The sequence below is a fragment of the Nicotiana attenuata genome, chromosome 3 (genome assembly GCF_001879085.1).
Source record: "Nicotiana attenuata strain UT chromosome 3, NIATTr2, whole genome shotgun sequence".
NCBI classification, from domain to species: Eukaryota; Viridiplantae; Streptophyta; class Magnoliopsida; order Solanales; family Solanaceae; genus Nicotiana; species Nicotiana attenuata.
The window spans coordinates 21288194-21313370 of NC_031991.1; the positions used below are offsets into that span (position 1 = coordinate 21288194).

Consider the following 25177-nt stretch of genomic DNA (forward strand, 5'->3'; position numbering starts at 1 on the left):
ATTTAATATATTCCGCAATTATGATTAAGTGGTATGTATATTAAAGTATACATTCTTTTCCATGTATGATTTCCCCTTAATTATGATCAAATGATATGTATATTAAAGGATAAATACTTATGTACTTTTCTTTCTATGTGAGCAGTTGTAAGTGTTATTGAAACGGTATTGCTGTAAAATTAATAAAACAATAAACTTTCTGAAAAACAAAAATAGAAAGTTAGTAGAACTAAAACGTCAAAATAAATTTTGAAAAACAGGATAGTAACTTCAAAATAAATTTTGGAAAAAGTATAGGAATAAATCGAGCCCACTGAATACACAGTGTGTCCTTAAGGAAATTATTCCCCTCAAGTACCCGAGGTTGTGGAATATATCCTCCCAGGATAGAACGATTTAACTCACCGTAGTGTTGGTACCAAAAACGCCGATGATCAGCGAACCACTCGAAGGCTGTAAAACACACTGGAATATTTTTATGTGCAGAAGAAGAAGAAGAAGATCAAAAAATTTCTTAAGTAAATATTCTGGGATTTGAATGAATATTTATAGCCAATTTGGTATTGTTTCTGAAAAGGTTTGCAACCTCAGAACAACCATAGTTGTTGGAACAGGTTTGACACTGTTTCAGAACAACCATAGATGTTAGAAATATTGCGGGAAAATTTAAACGAATTTAAAATAATCTGGGAAAGAAAACGGGCCGGACCGGACCGGGTCGCGGGTCATGGGTTATTCCGGATTGAATTTTCGTTAATTAATTTAATTAAATATTTGAAAAAAAAATTGTCCAAAAAGATTAATCAATCAATTCGAAGCCGAAGCCGAGCCGAGCGAGCGACGACGACGGCGCGAGGCTTGCCTTCTTCTTAGCTCTTTAAGAGCTAAAAGATGAGCTTCTCTATATATACACAAAGATTTTCTTTCCTTCTACCAATGCGGGACAAAGTGCATTAGTAAAGTGAACTAATTCAAAATTTCACTTCCCTCCATTTCTTTTCCCACCATTTTCCATTCACAACTCTTTTGTTATAAATAACAAATAATAACAAAAATCCAACAATCCCCCACATGAATGGGGAATGGCTATAAACTTAAAGGAATGCACGGACGTGTGTGTGTTTTACGTGCAAGAATTAATTGCATCTGGATAAGTAGGTTTCCCTTTGAACTTTCCATAGTGAACTTATATCGGATATACTCGGTCAATCGGTTGATTTGATATCTTTGAACCGTCGAGCTTTGTTGTATACTTAGACAATATAAGTCACACAATCAATCCTTAACCATCAATAGTTCTTACGGTTGTGTTCGTTTCAGCCATGAACACCGCCTGGTTTCATGAGTGCTTAGAGAATGGGCCTTTACTTTCATTCCCCTTGAAGCGGCTTACACTTCACACTCACATAGGTGATTCCTAAACGTGTAATCCTGAAGACACACTATCTGGTCATATCCTACCAGACTTAGCAAATCAATAAAAAGCTTTAAGCTTTATTGACTCATCAAAAAGCCTTAATGCTTTACCTCATTTTTTAACATTGTCTTCATCACGAGAATGGGTTGAATTATTTGACAATGTTGAACCGTCATTCATAACTTTGTTTGATCTCTTTGAACCTAGCTCTTGGGATCTCAGTCTGCTAAGTAGATCTACCGCCATGATGACTTGTCCTAGGCCTTTAACCCCTTTCCCTTTGTTGATCTTTCAACTTCCTCTCTAGATAGGCCTTTTGTAAGTGGATCCGACACGTTATCTCTTGACTTTACGTAGTCAATTGTGATAACACCACTAGAGAGTAGTTGTCTAACGGTATTGTGTCTCCGTCTAATATGACGAGATTTTCCGTTATACATAACGCTCCCCGCCCTACCTATTGCCGCTTGACTATCATAATGTATACAAATAGATGCCAAAGGTTTGGGCCCAAATGGAATATCTTCCAAGAAATTCCGGAGCCATTCAGCTTCTTCACCGGCCTTATCTAAAGCTATGAATTCAGATTCCATTGTAGAACGCCCGATGCACGTTTGTTTGGATGATTTCCAAGACACTGCTCCACCACCAATTGTGAAAACATATCCACTCGTGGACTTAACTTCAGATGATCCGGTGATCCAATTTGCATCACTATATCCCTCGATCACGGAAGGGTATTTGTTATAATGCAAAGCATAATTTTGGGTATGTTTCAGATACCCCAAAACTTGTTTTATTGCCATCCAATGTATTTGATTGGTATTACTTGTAAACCGACTCAATTTGCTAATAGCACATTCTATATTTGGTCGCGTACAATTAATGATATACATCAAACTTCCCAATACTCTTGCATAGTCCAATTTTGATCACTTTCACCTTCATTCTTTTGAAGTGCATAACTCACGTCAATTGGAGTCTTGGTAATTTTGAAATCCAAATACTTGAACTTGTCAAGTACCTTTTCAATGTAGTGAGCCTGTGATAATGCTAGACCTTGTGGAGTCTTGTGAATTCTGATTCCTAAGATCACATCAGCAACTCCTAAGTCTTTCATGTCGAATTTGCTAGCCAACATGCGCTTTGTAGCATTTATATCTACCATACTTTTGCTCATTATCAACATGTCACCAACATATAAACAAACAATGACTTCATGACCTGGAGTGTTTTTAATGTAACACATTTGTCACACTCGTTGATTTTAAATCCATTTGCCAATATTGTTTGGTCAAATTTTGCATGCCATTGTTTGGGTGCTTGTTTAAGTCCATAAAGTGACTTAACAAGTTTGCACACTTTCTTTTCTTTAACAGAAACCATAAAACCCTCAGGTTGTTCTATGTAAATTGCTTCCTCCAATTCTCCATTTAAGAAAGCTGTTTTAACATGCATTTGATGGATTTCAAGACCATACACGGCCGCTAGTGCCACTAACACCCTAATAGATGTTATCCTTGTTACCAGCGAGTAAGTGTCAAAGTAATCAAGGCCTTCTTTTTGTCTATAACCTTTGACAACAAGTCTTGCCTTATATTTGTCAATAGTTCCATCAGCTTTAATTCTCCGTTTAAAGATCCATTTCGAACCTAAAGGCTTATTTCCTAGAGGAAGATCAACCAATTCCCATGTATGGTTATCCAAAATTGATTGAATCTCACAATTGACTGCCTTTTTCCAAAATACTGAATCAGAAGACGACATAGCTGCTTTAAAAGTTTGAGGCTCATTTTCAAGCAAAAATGTCACAAAATCTGGTCAAAAGGAAGTAGATGTTCTTCGACGTTTACTATACCTTGGATCTTCTATACTCGGAGTATTTTCCTTTGATTCTTCCCAAGGTCGTTTAGGTTTTTCACTTAACGACTCGTATTCAGTTTTATATAGATATATGCTTTCAAAGAATTCAGCATTATCTGATTCCATTACCGTATTAACATAAATCTCAGGATTATCGGATTTACAAACCAAAAACCGACATGCTTTACTGTTTGTAGCATATCCAATAAAAACGCAATCTACTATTTTTGGTCCGATTTTAACCCTTTTAGGTAAAGGAATTTGTACCTTTGCTAGACACCCCTACACTTTGAAATATTTCAAGTTGGATTTTCTTCCTTTCCATTTTTCATATGGAATAGATTGCGTTTTGCTGTGGGGTACACTGTTGAGTAATCGATTAGCTGTAAGGATAGCTTCCCCCTACAAACTCTGCGGTAATCCGGAACTTATTAATAAAGAATTCATCATTTCTTTTAATGTCCGATTTTTCCTTTCCGCAATTCCGTTGGATTGAGGTGTGTAAGGTGTAGTAGTTTGATGGATAATTCCATATTCCGAACATATTTCTGCAAACGGAGATTCATATTTCCACCTCTTTCACTTCTAATCATTTTGATCTTTTAATTCAATTGATTCTCTACTTCATTCTTGTATTGCTTAAATGCTTCAATTGCTTCATCCTTACTATTAAGCAAATGAACATAACAATATCGAGTGCAATCGTTAAAAAAAGTAATAAAATACTTTTTCCCACCTTGAGATGGTGTCAACTTCATATCGCAAATGTCAGTATGAATTAAGTCTAAAGGAATTGAATTCCTTTCAACAGACTTATAAGGATGTTTTACAAACTTAGATTCAACACATATTTAACATTTCGATTTATTACACTCGAATTTAGGCAATACTTCTAAATTAATGAACTTTCGCAAGGTTTTATAATTGACATGTCCTATACGAATATGCCATAAATCATCTGACTCCAATAAATGAGAAGAAGCTGAAATTTTATTCATACTGTCAACAACCATTACATTGAGTTTGAAAAGGCCCTCTGTGAGGTAGCCTTTTCCAACATACATTTCATTCTTGCTTACAACAACTTTATCAGAAACAAATACACATTTGAATCCATTCTTTACAAGTAAAGAAGTAGAAACTAAATTCTTCCTAATAGTAGGAACATGAATAACGTTGTTGAGCGTTAACACCTTGCCGGAAGTCATCTTCAGGAATATCTTCCCATAACCTTCAATCTTGGCTGTTGCATTATTTCCCATGGAAATTTCTTCTTCGGGACCAGCAGTAGAGTAAGTCACAAATGCTTCTTTGACAGCACAAACATGTCGAGTGACTCCAGAGTCAATCCACCACTCCTTCGGATTTCCAACTAGGTTGCATTCCGGAAGCATTGCACAAAGATCATCAATGTCATCATTCTTCTCCACTATGTTGGCTTGTCCCTTCTTCTTATCCTTTTTCGGGAGACGACAATCAGGGCTTTTGTGACCAACTTTTCCACAATTGTAGCAGTTGCCCTTGAATTTCTTTTTGTTCTGCTCCTTAGTTTGTCCAGAAGACCTCTTCCTCTTCTTACTTTTTGGAGCGGTCTCCTCAATGATATTAGCTCCCATGATCGCTGAATTTCCACGAGACTTCTTCTCGGCTGTTTTGTTGTCTTCCTCAATCTTTAGACATATCACAAGATCTTCCAACTTCATTTCTTTGCGCTTGTGCTTAAGATAGTTCTTGAAATCTCTCCACGAAGGAGGTAATTTTTCAATCGTTGCAGCCACTTGAAATGCTTCATTCACGACCATACATTCAGCAATAATGTCGTGAAAAATAAGTTGAAGGTCCTGAACTTGGGTTCCCACAGTTTTGGTGTCTATCATTTTATAGTCTAGAAATATGGCAACCACGAACTTCTTCAAGCATGCATCTTCCGTTTTGTACTTCTTCTCAAGTGCGTCCCATAATTCTTTCGAACTATTCATCGCACTGTACACATTGTACAAGTCATCCTCTAAAGCGCTTTTTTTTTTAAATCCACTAGGCGAGGTGCCTAGGGCTAATTCTTATATATATCTAGAATAAAGTGGAAACATAATGTCAATGTGGCTAAGAATTGTAAATGGCTACCTATTGGCTATATTTCCAACTTCTGCTCGCGTACATGTCATGTTGGCTATGTATTCTGAAAATTCTAGGCCTTGTGATTATTGTAGCTGTTGATTGATCCCTGTCGTTTGTTAAAAATCTGTAACTAACTAGAACTTCCAAAAGTATTGAACTCCTAGTAACTGAGCTGTTGTGCTTCCAAATTTCACAGATGTTCTTTGTGTTTGGAATCCAGATCTTCCCTATCTTGTATTCATTGTTTGCCATAGCTGAAGTATCTGTTATGTAACTCCTTGTTGTCCCATTGTCATAGCCCATAGAAGCCTCTGAAGTACACACTCTCGACCATAGATACCTGGGAATTATGTTGGACTTGGTCTGCTGTGACCAAAATTGCAGTTTGAACCCTGCCCTTATGTGTGAACTTCCTTTAGGATTATCTTGCCTGCGTATCAATAATGTTGTATGTGTATTTTGCCATCCTGTGATTCTTGTTTAGTCCCTTTGGTCACATAGTCGTACCCATCTAAAGTTAGAGTGTGACTCTGTCTGGTATCCTGTTGTATCCATGTTATCTTGTATTCTGCAATCTGTTGCTGAGCATGTTACATTCTTTATCAATAAGGTGCCTTGATCATGAGAAACATGCCAAAGCTCCTCAATAAGCACATAGTAGCCCAGTTTTTTATTGTGTAAATCCCATGCCATGCTTATGCCCATCCTTGCTTCCCTCCCATCGGAATGAGTACATAGTACCAATACCACCAAATGAGAGTTATTCAAAAGATGGGGCATGACCACAGTAGCGTTCCCTGCAAAAAGGAAAACTAGGTTAGCAATAAACAAATTCACCATACGCTCCTCCACATGGATTTGAGTATGATGAGCGTGTGGCATCCCAGAATTTCCCCTGCCCATGCTACTCCTTTCCTCCTCCTCTCCTAGGTTCTTGCAACCTTTACTCTGATGTATGGGCATTGTAATTTATCACTATTCATAATTTTTCTCCCTTTGACATCCAGATCTCCAAATCCAGTACACTCCATTGGGCCAATATCCAAAGCATAATTGGCTATATGATCTGCTAGCTGGTTTCCTTCCCTCACTGTATGAGATATCCTCAAGTTGCATCTTTCCATCAGCTCCCTTATTTCTTCCACATATACTACAACAGACCATGGTATATTCCATTCTCCTGTTAGTACATTCTTCACTAGCATTGAATCAGTGTGCAAGTCAATAAGAATGTAATCATGCTCAACACAGTACCTTAAGGCTTCTAGGATAGCTTTCACCTCAGCTTGTGTATTTGTACCCTCCTCTATTTCTCTACCACATGCATAGACTACATTCCCCCCTTCATTCCTCAACACATAGCCTATGGAACTCTTATCTGGATTACCCCTAGATGCTCCATCGGTATTGACCTTTATCCATCCTTACTCAGGTAACTCCCATAACACCTTAGTATATTTCAACTTGTGTGTGTATTGTTCCAGTAATAGCAGCAAATCAGGCCATTTATGTGGTACATTTTTCAAGCTTGGTTTTCTGAATTTGACTAGGTATTGAAGTGTGGTTGATACCTGGTATATAACTCTATTACCTGAGACTGCATCTCCATATTTGTATGAATTTCTTCTCTTCCATAGTTCCCAAACTATTATCGATGGCAATGCCTGTAGTACTGGTTGTATCCTTGGGATCACCTGGGCAGTCCAACACTTCACCACAGCTTGATGAAATGTGAGTCCATCAATATTAATTCCTGCAACTGATAAGAAATATTCCCACACCTTCCTAGCAGTATAGGATTTGAAAAACAAATGTGCCAAGGTTTCTTCTTGTGGTAGAACACGGCATCAACATAAAGCCATAAGGTATCCCAATCTTCTGAAAAAATCGTCTAGAGGTATTTTGTTCATCCAAACCTTCCACATGAAGAAAGACACTTTAAATGGTAACCCTTTCACCCATATCATCTTATAACCTTTGCAAGGTTCCCTCCTTCTCCTGATATAATCCCAAGCTGACCTCACAGTAAACTCACCCCTTGTTTCCAACATCCAAAAAGGTTTGTCCAGTACCATATTTTCACCTGGTGGTTTGATGTTCTGCAATATATGATTGGCTAGATCCTTAGGTAAGAGTTCCCTTAGTTTCTGCTCATTCCAGTTCCAGCCATTCATTACTTCATTACATTTTGAATTGACTCATCACAGAAGTAGTCTGGTGGTGTTATGAAATAAAGAGCCCCCAAAACCAGTCCAATTCTCAAACCAAAATAATGCAGATCCCATTTTTGGCTGCCACAGAATTTGATGCTCAATACTATCTCTGCATTCTAACATTTTCCTCCAAATATGAGAGCCATTTCTTCTCCATGGAACAACAATGGCATTTAGTTTCTTACAGTATTTTTGGCTCATAAATGAACTCCACAATGATGGTTTTGTTCTGAAGTTCCACCACAACTTACAAAATAATGCCTTAGAGACATCATGTAAAGATCTAAAATCAATCCCTCCTTCTTCTTGTGGCAAGCATAATGTATCCCAAGAAGCCCAATGCCTGCTACCTCCTTCAGTTGAACTACTCCAGAAAAATCTTGCCATGAGTTTGTGCAATTTATTGATAACAAAAGCTAGTGCATTAACTACTGATAGTAAGTGAATAGGCATACTCTGAATAACATGAGAAATCAACACAGCCCTGCCTCCTATAGACAACATTTTCCCCTTCCAAGACTGCAGTTTATCCAGCACCTTGTTTATGAGACCATTATAATATTCCATCTTCCTCCTAGCATAGAAAATAGGGCATCCAAAATATGTAAATGGGAACTCCTGCCTCCTGATCCCAGACACTCTTTCAACCTTGCTAAACACTGTTTCATTGGTAAGATGATGCATATAGACTGCAGATTTTGCTTTGTTAATCAAGTGACCTGAAGCTGCTTCATAAGCTGACAAAACTTGCATTATCAGTTGCAAGGAAGTTTTATCTGAAGAAGAAAAGATAATGGTGTCATATGCGTATGCCAAGTGATTAATCTTAGGACTCCACTTAGGCATGCCAAAGCCACAGAAATAGAGATTATTATGCAAGGCATTCAATCCTCTTGATAATGCTTCTGCTGCCAGTATGAACAAAGTAGGAGATAAGGGATCTCCTTGTTTCACTCCTCTAGTGGACTTGAAAAAACCATGTGGTTGGCCATTTATCAAGACAGAATACCAATTATTAGAGACCAAACCAAACACCCAACCAATGAATCTTTCAGAAAAGCCCATTTTCCTCAGAATTTTGGTCAGAAACAGCCATGAAAGTCTATCATAGGCCTTCATCATATCCAGCTTAATTACTACATTTGGTCCTGCCTTAGTCCTTAACCTTATATCAGTGATTATCTCTTGTGTCAATAGAACATTTTCTACAATACTTCTGCCCTTCACAAAGCCAGCTTGCTCATCAGATATAAGATTAGGTAAGAGCCCAGCTAATCTCTCATGAATAACCCTTGAAAATACTTTGTTGATAAAATTACTAAGGCTAATAGGCCTCATGTCTGAAAATGCGATCACCCCTTTCTTCTTAGGTAGTAATACTAGGTTTGTATGAGTGATAAACCTAGGAAGATCTTGTCCATTGAAGATGGCCTTCACCATCTCCACCACATCCTCTCCAACTATATCCCAGCAACTATGAAAAAAACAGTCATTAAATCGATCGGGACCCCCAGCACTATCACCATTCAGCCCATACACAGCCCGTTTGACCTCTTCTGCAGTAGGTTGTCTCAGCAGTTCTTGATTCTGTTCCATATCCACCATGTGTGGTACATGTTCAATGATATCAAATGCAGTAGGAACCACTTCTTCATGAAATTGTTTTTGAAAAAATTGTACTGCCTCATTAGCCATTTCTTCCTTATCTTCTATCCAAACACCAGCTGTGTTTTGGATTCTCTTAAGCTGTAGCCTCTTTCTCCTCCCATTCACATGTGTATGAAATAATTTCGTATTTCTATCTCCATCATTGAACCATTACATTCCAGCTTTCTGCTTCCAAAACTTTTCCTCCAATGCCAGATATTTGATTAATACTGCCTGCACCTTCTGCAATCTTTCTCTATTTTGTATTGTAGGGTTAATTTCAAACTGAGCTTCATGAACTCTNTACATTCCATTCTCTTGTTAGTACATTCTTGACTAGCATTGAATCAGTGTGCAAGTCAATAAGAATGTAATCATGCTCAACACAGTACCTTAAGGCTTCTAGGATAGCTTTCACCTCAGCTTCTGTATTTCTACCCTCCTCTATTTCTCTACCACATGCATAGACTACATTCCCCTCTTCATTCCTTAACACATAGCCTATTGAACTCTTACCTGGCTTACCCCAAGATGCTCCATCAGTATTAACCTTTATCCATCCTTGCTCAGGTAATTCCCATAACACCTTAGTATATTTCAACTTGGGTGTGCATTGTTCGAGTAATTGCAGCAAATCAGGCCATTTATGTGGTACATTTTTCAAGCTTGGTTTTCTGAATTTGACTAGGTATTGAAGTGTGGTTGATACCTAGTATATAACTCTATTACCTGAGACTACATCTCCATATTTGTATGAATTTCTTCTCTTCCATTATTCCCAAACTGTTATCGATGGCAATGCCTATAATACTGGTTTTATCCTTGTGATCACCTGGGCAGTCCAACACTTCACCACAACTTGATGAAATGCGAGTCCACCAATATTAATACCTGCAGCTGATAAGAAATATTTCCACACCTTCCTAGCAGTATAGGATTTGAAGAACAAATGTGCCAAGGTTTCTTCTTGTGGTAGAACACAGCACCAACATCTAGAAGCCATAAGGTATCCCAATCTTCTGAAAAAATCATCTAGAGGTATTTTGTTCTTCCAAACCTTCCACATGAAGAAAGACACTTTAAATGGTAACCCTTTCACCCATATCATCTTATAACCTTTACAAGGTTCCCTCCTTCTCCTGATATAATCCCAAGCTGACCTCACAGTAAACTCACCCCTTGTTTCCAACATCCAAAAAGGTTTGTCCAGTACCATATTTTCACCTGGTGGTTTGATGTTCTACAATATATGATTGGCTAGATCCTTAGGTAAGAGTTCCCTTAGTTTCTTCTCGTTCCAGTTCCAGCCATTCATTACTTCATTACATTTTGAACTGACTCATCACATAAGAAGTCTGGTGGTGTTATGAAATAGAGAGCCCCCAAACCAGTCCAATTCTCAAACCAAAATAATGCAGATCCCATTTTTGGCTGCCACAAAATTTTATGCTCAATATTATCTCTGCATTCTAACATTTTCCTCCAAAAATGAGAGCCATTTCTTCTCCATGGAACAACAATGGCATTTAGTTTCTTACAGTATTTTTGGCTCATAAATAAACTCCACAATGATGGTTTGGTTCTGAAGTTCCACCACAACTTACAAAATAATGCCTTAGAGACATCATGTAAAGATCTAAAACCAATCCCTCCTTCTTTTTTTGGCAAGCATAATGTATCCCAAGAAGCCCAATGCCTGCTACCTCCTTCAGTTGAACTACTCCAGAAAAATCTTGCCATGAGTTTGTGCAATTTATTGATAACAAAAGCTGGTGCATTAACTGCTGACAGTAAGTGAATAGGCATACTCTGAATAACATGAGAAATCAACACAGCCTTGCCTCCTATAGACAACATTTTCCCCTTCCAAGACTGCAGTTTATCCAGCACCTTGTTTATGAGTCCATTATAATATTCCATCTTCCTCCTAGCATAGAAAATAGGGTATCCCAAATATGTAAATGGGAACTCCTGCCTCCTGATCCCAGACACTCTTTCAACCTTGCTAAACACTGTTTCATTCGTAAGATGATGCATATAGGCTGCAGATTTTGCTTTGTTAATCAATTGACCTGAAGCTGCTTCATAAGTTGACAAAACTTGCATTATCAGTTGCAAGGAAGTTTCATCTGAAGAAGAAAAGATAATGGTGTCATCTGCGTATGCCAAGTGATTAATCCTAGGACTCTACTTAGGCAGTCCAAAGCCACAGAAATAGAGATTATTATGCAAGGCATTCAATCGTCTTGATAATGCTTCTGCTGCCAGTATGAACAAAGTAGGAGATAAGGGATCTCCCTGTTTCACTCCTCTAGTGGACTTGAAAAACCATGTGGTTGGCAATTTATCAAGACATAATACCAATTATTAGAGACCAAACCAAACACCCAACCAATGAATCTTTCAGAAAAGCCCATTTTCCTCAGAATTTTGGTCAGAAACAGCCATGAAAGTCTATCATAGGCCTTCATCATATCCAGCTTAATTACTACATTTGGTCCTGCCTTAGTCCTTAACCTTATATCAGTGATTATCTCTTGTGTCAATAGAACATTTTCTACAATACTTCTGCCCTTCACAAAGCCAGCTTGCTCATCAGATATAAGATTAGGTAAGAGCCCAGCTAATCTCTCATGAATAACCCTTGAAAATACTTTGTTGATAAAATTACTAAGGCTAATAGGCCTCATGTCTGAAAATGCGATCACCCCTTTCTTCTTAGGTAGTAATACTAGGTTTGTATGAGTGATAAACCTAGGAAGATCTTGTCCATTGAAGATGGCCTTCACCATCTCCACCACATCCTCTCCAACTATATCCCAGCAACTATGAAAAAAACAGTCATTAAATCGATCGGGACCCCCAGCACTATCACCATTCAGCCCATACACAGCCCGTTTGACCTCTTCTGCAGTAGGTTGTCTCAGCAGTTCTTGATTCTGTTCCATATCCACCATGTGTGGTACATGTTCAATGATATCAAATGCAGTAGGAACCACTTCTTCATGAAATTGTTTTTGAAAAAATTGTACTGCCTCATTAGCCATTTCTTCCTTATCTTCTATCCAAACACCAGCTGTGTTTTGGATTCTCTTAAGCTGTAGCCTCTTTCTCCTCCCATTCACATGTGTATGAAATAATTTCGTATTTCTATCTCCATCATTGAACCATTACATTCCAGCTTTCTGCTTCCAAAACTTTTCCTCCAATGCCAGATATTTGATTAATACTGCCTGCACCTTCTGCAATCTTTCTCTATTTTGTATTGTAGGGTTAATTTCAAACTGAGCTTCATGAACTCTAAATAACTCTTCCATGCTAGCTATCTTCTGAAAAATATCACCAAAAGTAGCCCTGCTCCATGTTGATAGAGCCTTCTTCAGTTTCTTGAGTTTGTGATTAAACAATATGAAAAGATTTGCATAGAAATCTGCTTTCCAGTTCTCCTGTACCACTGCCTTAAAGGATTCATGTTCTGTCCAAAACTTTAAAAATTTGAAGCTCTTCTTTATAGGAACAAAAACTGAATCAAATGAAGTCAAGAGAGGACAATGATCTGAATCAATTTTGGGCAGATGAGTGACCTCCATTCCTGGCCATAACTGTTGAGCTTCAAAGTTAGCAAAAACTCTATCCAGCCTTTTAAAAATGCAGTCTTCTTCAGCACGACCATTCCACCAAGTATATATGCTCCCTTTAAAACCAAGATCTGAAAGGTTGCAAGTAGTCATACAATGCCTGAAGTCATCAACTTCATTTAAAGGAACTGGCAGCCCTCCAAACTTCTCTTCTTCATCCCAAATCACATTAAAATCACCTCCAACCAACAATGGGATAGTCATGTCTTGAGCTAAATAGTACAGTGAATCCCATAACTCAATTCTGTCAATGTGATCACAGTTAGCATAGACTAATGTGATCATAAATTCCTTCTGCTCCTCTGTATCAAATAACCTCAATGTTAACTGTTGTACTAAATTAATCTCCACAGTTACATCATACTTGCCATCAATAAATACCCAGATCTTATTAGAGATGTTGACAAAGGCTTGTTCAAAATCATTTTGCCTCCGTAGCCATCCAGTTTTCTTGATTGCTGCATTGGTTCCATCAGCCCTATGAAATCAAAATGGTATTTTCTATGCATCGTTATAAGCATTTTAAAGGCTCCTTGTGTATTGACAGATCTAATGTTCCATAATAGAGCATTCATCTCTAATTGATGGATTTACAGTGAGTCCTCCTTGTTTGGACCCCAGCTGGTTGACTGCATGGAATCTCCTTCTTTTTTTTACCCCTACCAGCTGATTTGCCCTTATCCATAAACCTAGGGGATATGTCTCCTTGTCTAGCAACATTTCTGAAGTTTTGACAAATGGATTCTGCATCTAAATCCCCTCTTTGTCCTGTTGTATCATCTTCCATATCCTTCTGCTGATCATTAGGAATAATCTGATTGTTGGTTGGCTTTGGTATAATGCTTTTGTCTGCAGCAGCTATGTTCCCTTGTTCTGCATTCATAGTACTGACCATTTGATCATTCTTTTATACATCAGTGGCAGCTACTTCATTCTCCTTTTTTGTGTCTCCAATCTTTTCTGCATTTTGTTCCTCCTCCCCCTCACCAATATCACCAGGATCAATTGGCTCCTCAACTCTAGGATCTGATGTTGGATCAGTAGTGTCATCGGTGATGGGAATAGGGTTGGATCTATTATCTATCTGTTGCAACTTAGAACTTGATCCAACAATCTCCATTGAAGTGTGAGTTGTTTCTGTAGTTTTTTCTCCTGTCTGACCCTCTCCCTTGTTAGTATTCCCATTAACACTGATTTCTTCTCCTTGTTCCTCTCCTACAGGTACAACTTCCTCTTTATATCCTTCAGATAAATCCCCCTCATCTGGATCCTCTTCTGTCTGATTGCTCCATAGTCTACCACCAGTCCAATTGACATTTTGTTTCATCAATTCCTGCTCAGCTAGTTCTTCTGGATCAGTTGCCTGAGATGGTATCTCTTGGCAAGACTGATTCATAATAACATTGTTGACATCAAAAGTTCTACTAACCCATTGAGCTGTGGATTCCTTTCCTTGTTCATTACTCTTCTCCCCTGTATGTACTGCATCTTTTGTACCATTATTCTCCTTCCTTGTCTTTTTTCCATTTGATTTAGGATCAAAAACAGGTGATGCTGCATTAAGTGGCCTCCCAGATACCTGTGAAGTATCATTTGGACTTGATACATTGTTGGTATTCACTACTGCCAATTGATTAGCTCCATCTACATTACTCTCTTCATTCTCTAAAACTGCAAACTTGTTGGCTACCTGAATCTGCTAATTAACTGGCAAATTAGCTGGGACTATCTCCATTCCTGCACTAGGCAGGACTTGTTGTCTCTTCTGATTATTACCCACTTCAAATGGAACCATCTGCTTACCTCCATTCCCTCCATTTTGTTGCACATTCTGGGGATCAACTAGAACAATTTCTTTTCCAGTGTGACCTCTAATTTCAGCCTGCTTTGCACCATTTTTTACTCGATTGTCCCTAACTTCCTTCCGTTTTCACCAAGATTCCCAACAACTTTACCACTAGATAAGATCATAATTAAATTATTCTGAGAGTTCTGAGCATTACCTCTTGCATCAGTAGCTGGCTTCTCCCTATCAGGCTCCACAAAAAGTTCTGGATGTAGTCTCCAACATGATTCTTCATTATGTCCTTGCAACTTGCATTCCTTACAGTATTTAGGTATATAATCATATTGTATCTTCACCCATTCAGTTTTGACAGTACCTGCAGCTTCATCTTCTATATCCATACGAACTCTTTTTGGCAGATCCTCAAGCAAATCCACCAATACCTTAACTCTAACACAACTTGGCCTAGTCTTGTTGACAGTGGCCAAATTTAAATGCAAAGGAGTTCCGACAGCTGAAGCCAAAGAAAACAAACACTCCTTTACAAAATACGTGGGCAACAAGTTTGGAAAAGAAATCCATGCCATCACCTTAGATGTCTCTTCCCCGACTTTAAACTTGGTATCATATATCAATGGACGTACTTGATATTAATATCCATCCTTAGCCTTCAAATAATATGCTCCTTTAGACGTAAAATTTGCAAAATCCTCAAGCAAAGTAAATCTGATCAAAACATGACGATCTCTAAACAAACCAATATTGCATTCACCCTTGATTCCACATTGCGCTGGAAGAATTTTACGTATCTCATTCAATTCTAGCCATCCATAGGAAAATTTCCCAAGAACTGCGTATTGTAATCCTTCCATGATATTCATTCGTTGAACTTCTGCTTCAGTCCACTTAATCATAGGCTGCCCATGTAGAAAAGTAACAGGTTTCATTGGAATTGGCTCGATGATCTCATTAGTTTTTGAACTGGACGTACTCGTGTGCATGGAAGTATTTAATGCATTGGGTTTAAGGATCTTGGAGTAATCTAATGGTTGTGGAGTAGGATTAGGAGTGGCTATGGGGTTGAGGGGAGGCAACCCAGCCGTTGAAGATGGCTGGCCGCCGGCCGGCGTGGCCATGGCAGCGAAATCGCGTGTTTCTCTCTCTAGTCGCCCGGAAAATTGCCAGAGCCTCTCTCTCTAGACTCTAGGGTTAAAATGCTCACTAACTTGCTTAACTTTTTGGTTAAAATCACCGTAGTGTTGGTACCAAAAATGCCGATGATCAGCGAACCACTCGAAGGCTGTAAAACATATTGGAATATTTTTATGTGAAGAAGAAGAAGAAGAAGAAGAAGAAGATCAGAAAATTTCGTAAGTAAATATTTTGGGATTTGAAGGAATATTTATAGCCAATTTGGTACTGTTTCTGAAAAGGTTTGCCACCTTTCAAAACAGCCATAGCTGTTGGAACAGGTTTGACACTTTTTCAGAACAACCATAGCTGTTGGAAATATTGCGGAAAATTAAAACGGATTTAAAATAATCCGGGAAAGAAAACGGGCCGGACCGGACCGTGTCGCCGGTCATGGGTTATTCGGAATTGAATTTTCGTTAATTAATTTAATTAATTAATAAAATATTTGAAAAGAATTTTGTCCAAAAAGATTGACCAAATCCAAATCCGAAGCCGAGCCGAGCGAGCGAGCGACGACGACGCGAGGCTTGCCTTCTTCTTAGCTCTTTAAGAGCTAAAAGATGAGCTTCTCTAAATATACACAAAGATTTTGTTTCCTTCTACTAATGAGGGACAAAGTGCATTAGTAAAGTGAACTAATTCAAAATTTTACTTCCCTCCAGTTCTTTTCCCACCATTTTCAATTCACACCTCTTTTGTTATAAATAACAAATAATAACAAAAACCCAACAGTAAATTTCTTTCTCTTTGATGCTTTCTTCAATGTCACAACCTAAAATCCCACCTTAGGAATCGTGATGTCACCTAGTCTTTAAAACTAGGTAAGCCTAACACATGAGGAGATCTAAAATAGATAACCATCTTAACTATATAAAAGTGATAAATGAGATAACGTAACTAAAAGTGAATAAATGTTATATAAGTACAGAGTCATAAGCTCTACCAACATACACTAGAATTTCTTAATACAATATTGTTCTAAAATGAAGATAAACAGTAGTAAAGATCATATCCCAATGTGACTCCGAGGCCCGCAAACGTCATGTCGCGCCCCCTTTTTCCCTCTTTGCATCAGAAAATCGGGTTTGTGATATTTTGGGCATAGGACAACTCATTCCTTTTGGGAACTGGGTTTTGCATTTTTAAGAGTCGCCACCTAATGATTTAGGGTGCTTTAGGACACCTATAAAGTTCAAATACAACTATATTTTTGGATAACCAGAGATAGGGTAAGGGCTTGAAATTATCCCAAGGGGAAGGTGTTAGGCACTCCTCAGGATCCACTAGTGTGGTTCCCGGCCAGACAGTTCTTTGTGAATTTGTGCAATTAGCAAGTAAAAAAATAAGGCTCAAATAAGAGGGAATTTCAATACACAAGTATTTGGAAGTGATAAAAGTAAAACAGAGTTTGCAAAGCAATCATTAAAGGGTTGATTTTGAAAACAAGTTACAATTCTATAAATAATTAAAGGAAAGAAAGGGTAGGGGGAGGTCTTAGGTTTATTTTTAATATGGATCACATTAATGCAATACCCGGTAATCACTCCTCGAGAGAGGGGCTACACGTGGTATTAGCGCACCGGTCATCATATCCATATCTACCCTTCCCACCCCGTCGAGGTACTAAAGCGCAGATTGGTCTCGACCACTATTGCATGCTATTACCCGTTCCATTCCTATCAGTCCCGGAGGCACTTAGGACTACTATTCCTAAAGGGGAGGGATATTAGGCTGACTTTGAGGTTTCAAAAGGGGAAAAAGCTAGGGCGGCATACAAAACACATAGGAATGCACATTAAGGGGGAACATGTATACCCCCAAAAGGGCTCATGTATACCTCCTCAAGCAAAGCACATAAATAGCATGACTTAAACAACAATCAAGGTCTGAATCTAAAATACTAAGGCAAAGGGAGTTTCAGTTGTTGAAGCAGACCAATTTATTACATAACTCAGATAAGAAGTCTGAATCAGGCCTGCCTGCTGGTTGTAGCAATTACTAATGGCAGAATAGGCTGCTAGACACTTGTACTTGTAGGCGTTTGTCATCCCGGTCCTTATACTCAACGAAGTTTCATCCAGGAACTTATAATTATTCAAAATCAGTATTTTGAACCCCTCTGACCATTGACCGAGCATATGTGGCAACTTGATGACTGAGTTGTACAAAATGCGTATATTTCACGCGTATAACGAGCGTGAATGTAAAAATTTATATTAAAAATCATTAAAAAAAAAAGAAGAAGAAGAAGACAAAAGAAATTAAAAAACAAAAACATATTGTAGTATGTTTCTTTCTGGGTTTTCACCGTGACCCACCCCTTCCTTTCCCCAGTTCTTTTTTCTCTTTATCCCCTCCTTTCTCGTTCTTCCCCCAGCCCTAGTACCAATTCTTTTTCTTCCCCCCCACATTTCTCGTTCTTCCCCATCCCCTGTCCCATTTCTTTTTCTTTTTCTTTTTTTTCCCTTCCTGTTCTTCCCCAGCCCCTGCCCCTTTTCTTCTTTTTAAAATATCTTTCATAGATCTGATTTTCCTTTGTACGGTCTAGTTAATTATCTATTTGCTGTGTGAATATTTGTTTTTAGTACAAAATAGTGTAATTTGATTGATAGAAATTTTTAATTTTTATTACTCTTGTATGGTTATTGTTATATAGGGATGAAGTTAAATTTACTAAATATGAGGAACCCTTTTCTGGGAAGCAAGATTTTAACAGGGGAAGGAGCTGGATTTAAAGCTAGTGAAATCGAGAATGAGTGAAGATGGGCAAAAATGGCGAGAAGGGTAACGGAATTGGATTGCTACAATGGTTGGCCAACTGTATTTTAGAGAGAAAAAATATGGCGAAGATAAGGTATTCAGGTAGAGGTGGGATAAGCATTCTTATGGAGGAATTGGGAATGGGAGAATACTGTTCATGGTGTTATCTGGTAGCTAGATTCAGGCTGAGGTTAAGGAGAGGATGATGGTGGAGAAGAAAGAAAAATAAATAAAAGGTTTAAAAAAAAGGATGGAGGAAAGATAAAAAGTTTTTTTTTTCATGTAATATCTTTTTTAAATGCTGATGTGGCATTTTTTTATCTGACGTGGATTCTAGTACCATGCGATTGAGGGACACGCAGCGTCAGAAGGGTTTAAAATATTGACTTTGAATAAGTGGAAGTGCCTGGATGAAACTTTATTAATTATAGGAACCGGGATGACAAATGATAAGAAGTATAAGTATCTATTAGGCTATTCTGCCATTACTAATTAACAAAGGCGGATTCAGTTTTATTATTGTTATCACCTAAGGCTTGCCTAGGTGTTTGTGTGAGATCCTATAAACATGATATCTATAACCAATTCAGAATGGGGAAAAGCAGTAACAAATTCTAGAATAAACGATTTAAGATCCTATAAACATGCTTTCTAAACCGTATTAATAGGAAGGGAGAGAGTCATTGAAAATTAGTTCAGAATAGTGAGAGTTAGGCTGATTTTAGACTAGACTAGTTTCAGACGATGACATCTATTATTGCTGATTTTAAATCCTATAGACATGATATCTATTATTGCTGATTTTAATTTCTATAGACATGATATCTAGTTGAACGTGAAATGAAGCAGGCAAGGTTTACTTGAGATTCCTATAGGCATGATTTCTATGGAGAAATACTGATTTTAATATTATGAGCATGATGTCTGATTGTAACCATTTAGATCCTAGGAGCATGGTGTCTAAGTGTGGTAATAAACATGCAGAATTTGGGATAAATCCTATAGGCATGTTATCTAAATGCGTAATTAAACATGCGGGCTAAAAATCCTATAGGCATATTATCTAAATGCTGAATTAATCATACAAAAATAGTTCCTACAGGCATGTTTTCTACCCTTCTAATAGTTGAACATGCATAATTACCCAGCCCTTTTCACTAACCAGCCCCAATGTTTATTACAAATTATTATAGATCAATTACTGAATTACATCAGAAAAGTGTGAAAATAAGAAGTTACAACCATAGGAAGCCAGATTCTGACTTCCTCTCTGAGTTATGGAACAAATCACCTCAAAATGCCACTTGTTTCAAGCCTTTCTCAGACCTGGGTGTGTCAAAGTTCCCTAAGGGTCTCAAGGGACCCTGGGCAGTGCGTACACCCAAGTTTGCATAACCAGATAGAGATGAGTCCAGTGTGGAAGGGCCAGCCCTTATGTGTCCAAGTTCAGAGGGAGCTCATGGGTCCCAAGGAAAGGCTCACACAAGAGGGGCAGAACCTAAGTCTAAGAGTATAGTGGAACTGCAGAAACAGAGATTTAAAACTGAGTGGAGTATAGAGAGGGGTAAGGGTAAAAAAATAGTAGTGGTAAAGCTAACAATCAGCATTTTCATACAAATGGGTCAAGGGTTTGGGAATACATTGCAGGGAGCATATGACCCTAGGAAGGGAGGTTTGGACATGCATAGCAATAGATGGTGCTGGCATACCCATGAACCAGCCAGAGAATACAACACATAGAAGGGATATGAAGGTTATGACCCCCGGGAAGGTCAGGTTTGGGTTATGCACAACAATGTCTAATGCTAACATGCCCCCAAACCAACTAAGGAATACAAACACATAGGGGATATGGGGGTTTGGGATTCATAAGTCATAACAAGTGACTGACAAAGTTCATATATAAGAAAACATTAATTCAGAAGAAAAATGGGCAGATTACAGTATACTCAGTAATGGAACTTGATTAAACACAAGCAGGAAACAGGCAAGAGTGAGGGAAATAGTAAGGAAACATTGTTGTTGATGCTGGAAAATTAATTAGAACAAACCAGTAAAGAAGCAAATGCAGAATTAAAAGTAAGCAAATTTCCACAACCTAGCCTTGGCTTTCAGCCGGCTAGACAAGGCAGCAACACAAGCAGTAACAAAGAAAAAAAAAGGGAGACTTTTGAGTGAAGTGTGTATTCTGAACTCAAGTATTTCGTTCCTTGTGTTCGTTGTTTTTGAAAGAAGAGGGATGCAGGGTATATATAGCCTTTTTGAAAATGAGTGAAGGAAAAGTAAAATTTTAGTACAAATATGGAAACAATCAATAGTCAGAATCAATCATACAAGTGATTTCCTTTAATTAAGGAATCACTGTTTAACAGATTCAAATAAGGAAGGAAATCAATTTAGAGACAGCCTGATTATTGCCATAAAAGAAGTAGTAAAGAATATTAAGTAAGCAATCGAGTCTAAGTGCAGAAATATACTTATTTTGGGAATAGATTCAGCAAGGTAAATATTATAACAAATGGAAAAGAATCAATCAATTTTGAACAGGCGAGTGAAATCAGGGTTCATAAAAGGAGAGCTTTGAAATTAGTCACAAGATGAAGATCAATCAAGGAAGAAACTTCAGCATATAAATAAAGTGAACAAGTTCATCAGACATGCAAGGCCTAACTCATGGACAAAATCACAAACGGGCAGTACTAGCACAAGTACGCTAGGTTTCAGTAGTAAAGCAAGCATTCGAAGCATAGTAATCAAGTACGTCAAATCACATTGAATCACCAGAGAAGAAAACATAGCCTCAGAGACATGCAAAGGCTTTGAAAATAGCAGGTGAGGAAACCCTTTTAAAAAGTTAGGGTTTCAGCCATAGTCAGATAAGTCACATAGAAAAGAGAGTTTTAAAACAAAGCTTTAGTCGAGTCAAGTACTCAAACAAGCAATTTCAGACCCCAAGGACCTAGGGCTTCAACAACAATCGATTTTAAAAGATAATAAACAAATAAATCAAATAAGTACTAGCAAACAGATGGGTACACATCTAACGAACAGTTTCAGAACTCGAATGGACCCAAAAGAAATTAGGGTTTTCAACATGCTAACTTCGATAGGAGAACAACATGAACAAAACATAGCAAAATCAGAAACATGTTAAAATTAGAGAGGAGATTTTGAAAAGAAAAACTTGAAGGAAAACCCTAATCGGAAAGTGAAGAGTCATTTTGAAAGAAAGGTCAAAGAAACTTCGAGAAACATTTAAAAAGTTCATGGAAAGCACAGATCTAAGGTAGATCTGAAAGAAATCGGAAAAGTCTTATAGATTAGGGTTTCAGAAAACCCAAAAGCAATAAGAAAGGCCCTGAAAGTTATCGATCTAGCCAGGAGAGTCAAGGATCTGACTCGAATGGCCATGGCTGGCCGGAGAAAGGTCAGGGATAACCGGAGAAAGGTCATCGAGCAAGGACTTGACCAAATTCCTTCAAAATCTGGTCATGAGACCACATAACCAAACACATAAAAGCCAGGGAAGGCTGGTACAGTTCTCAGATGATCCTGGAAGGCCATGGATTATGGTGGATTAGGGTGGCGGTGGCTAGGGTTTGGGTGGTGTTGTAGAGAGAATTTGGGAGAGGAGGGATTCAGGGGCGGTGCAAATGATTGAATGGGGTAGGGTTTTAGGGGGTCGTTGGGTTAAAAAGGCAAGAAATAACGTGGACCGTTGATCTGGTAGATCAACGGTCGAGATTAGAAAGGGTAGGTGGGGATCCGGGTCTGGGTTGGTTTAATTGGGATTGGGTCGGGGTTTAATTGGGTTCAATTGGGGTCAGATTTTAGGTTATAATTGAAATGAAATTGGACCATTATTTAAATAGCCAATTTTCCCTATTTAATTTATAAAAAGTAATAAATTAATTTCTGGAAATAAATTGAAAGAGCTAAAATGATTTATAACATATAACTATTTAAAAATACTGGAGTTAATTTTTGTAAATGTAAACGTAATTAAGTCCTAAAAGAGGCTAATACTGCAATTATGCAATTTTAGCTTTAAAAATACTAAGTAAAATTTGTAAAAATATGCAAAAATCATCTTGGCTATATTTTAGCATACATATAAAAGTTCAACAAGTGAATCACCAAAAGTGACAATTATTATTGGATTTTTATGGATAAAATAGGGGAATAAATTGATTTAAAAATCTTTAAAAATTAACGAAAAATAATGAAACACTTGGATATACTTATATATGCATACATATGCTATTTTAATGTTATTTTGCATACTGAAAAATACATAGGGAAAAATTGGGTATCAACAGCTGCCCATGTTTACCCGCGAAGGATGAAAGAGTTGTCGAGTAAAGATATTATGGCCAATTTGACCGAACGAAACGGTTTGAAGAAGATAGGCCGCGCCCTGGCTTCTGAGCTGCCTACATATCCCTGGTTTTACGGGAATCAGGCCATATGTAGTTCAGGATCCGTTGGCGGAGCATGCCTACGGGTACTTTCCAAGAACGGATGCAATATTTCGGTCAGGGTGAGTGAAAGGCTTACGGGGATGGTTAGGTTTGATGTGACAGTGGGCACTGGAACGGAAGCGCTCCTGCCGGGACATCTGTTGCTTGCCTGTTTACCTACAAATAAGTAATACAAAGCATATATTTGCGTAAATTTAGACATGATGCGAATTCCCATCGGACCATGAATGTTGTCTTTGGACGGTTAGGATGACGTCTTTAGACCATGGTGTCATGGGCCATGAAGCGCATAATAAAGGATTCGCAGTCTATGAAATGATGCTCTCGGGCCATGAAAATGGTGCCTCCGAACCATGATGCCTTTGATAATGATATGCAAAAGATTCAAGGGGGTCCTCAGGCCATGACATGGTGTTCTCGGGCTATGAAGATGGTGCCTCCGAACGTTGACACCTTTGGATAATTTGGTGATCTTTCAGCCCATGAGATGCAGTAGCATGTGGCGATCTTTCAGCCGTGCAGATGCAGTATGAGGCGATCTTTCAGCCATGCAGATGCAGTATGAGGTGATCTTTCAGCCCATGAGATGCAGTATGTGGCGATCTTTCAGCCCATGAGATGCAGTATGAGGCGATCTTTCAGCCATGCAGATGCAGTATGAGGCGATCTTTCAGCCATGCAGATGCGGTATGTGGCGATCTTTCAGCCATGCAGATGCAGTATGAGGCGATCTTTCAGCCCATGCAGATACAGTATGAGGCGATCTTTCAGCCCATGCAGATGCAGTATGAGGCGATCTTTCAGCCCATGCAGATGCAGTATGAGGCGATCTTTCAGCCATGCAGATGCAGTATGAGGCGATCTTTCAGCCATGCAGATGCAGTATGTGGCGATCTTTTAGCCATGTAAATGCAGTATGAGGCGATCTTTCAGCCATGCAGATGCGGTATTAGGGGATATTTCAGCCATACAGATGCAGTATGAGGCAATCTTTCAGCCATGGAGATGCAGTATGAGGTGATCTTTCAGCCATGCAGATGCGGTATGAGGCGATCTTTTAGCCATGCAGATGCAGTATGAGGCGATCTTTCAGCCATGCAGATGCGGTATGAGGCGAACTTTCAGGCATGCAGATGCAGTATGAGGCGATCTTTCAGCCATGCAGATGCGGTATGTGGCGATCTTTCAGCCATGCAGATGCAGTATGAGGCAATCTTTCAGCCATGCAGATGCGGTATGAGGCGATCTTTCAGCCATGCAGATGCGGTATGAAGCGATCTTTCTGCCATGCAGATGCAGTATTGAGGCGATCTTTCAGCCATGCAGATGCAGTATGAGGCGATCTTTCATCCATGCAGATGCAGTATGAGGCGATCTTTCAGCCATGCAGATGCAGTATGTGGCGATCTTTCAGCCATGCAGATGCGGATGGAGACAGCATTTAGTCTCGGAAGGCAAAATAGTAGCCTTATGCAATACAGAAGCAGATAGAGGTAGAGCTTAACCTCGGAAGGCAGAATGGTAGCCTTATGCTGATTGGAAGGCAGAATTGTAGCCTTATGCAATGCAAATGCAAATAGAGGTAGAGCTTAACCTCGGAAGGCAGAATGGTAGCCTTATGCAAGAAATAAAATAACAAATGACAGTAGAGTTTTCTTAGCTGATAGCAGATTGCGGCGTTGTGATTACTGGGAGCATTGTGCGGGTGCATGCTGAAAGCAGATATTGGTAAGTGTAATGATTCGGAGAATCGTATTCCTGAACAATGTTTGCCTGCATCCAAAGAAAAATCGTGAGTTTTGTAAAGGGAGGAAAGGTTAGTTCGTATCCCCGCTGGCTCCGCTTGACCTGCTTGGCTTTGATCTGGTGATACTGTATGTATCATTGGGGTAGCGTTGCTAGACAAGGCAAATTTCAGTAATAGACATGCACGATTTTGTAAAAGTATGACATAAATGTATAATAAAAATAGTTTTTAGATGAACCGCCGACTGTGACGCAATTTAGGACATTGTAACCTCTCCTGCTACGGAATTTTGAGGGTCCTCCTCAAAATTCTG

At 38.6% G+C, this 25177-nt stretch overlaps 1 protein-coding gene across 1 annotated transcript; it reads right to left on the minus strand.

The window, feature by feature from the left end:
- LOC109224216 lies at positions 10573 to 12305 on the minus strand. The gene is made up of 2 exons (XM_019388801.1): positions 11639 to 12305; positions 10573 to 11387 (listed from the first exon to the last, which is right to left on the minus strand). Exons 1-2 carry the CDS (start codon positions 12303 to 12305, stop codon positions 10573 to 10575), a joined length of 1482 nt encoding a protein of 493 aa, XP_019244346.1.

Bases quoted from the DNA above. Each gene is read 5' to 3' on its own strand.
- LOC109224216 (XM_019388801.1), bottom strand. From the start codon at position 12,305: ATGGCTAATGAGGCAGTACAATTTTTTCAAAAACAATTTCATGAAGAA. The intron at 11,388-11,638 runs GTTTGGTCTCTA...TTTCTTCTTCAG, and splicing joins ATTCATTGGTTGGGTGTTTG to ATGAAACTTCCTTGCAACTG.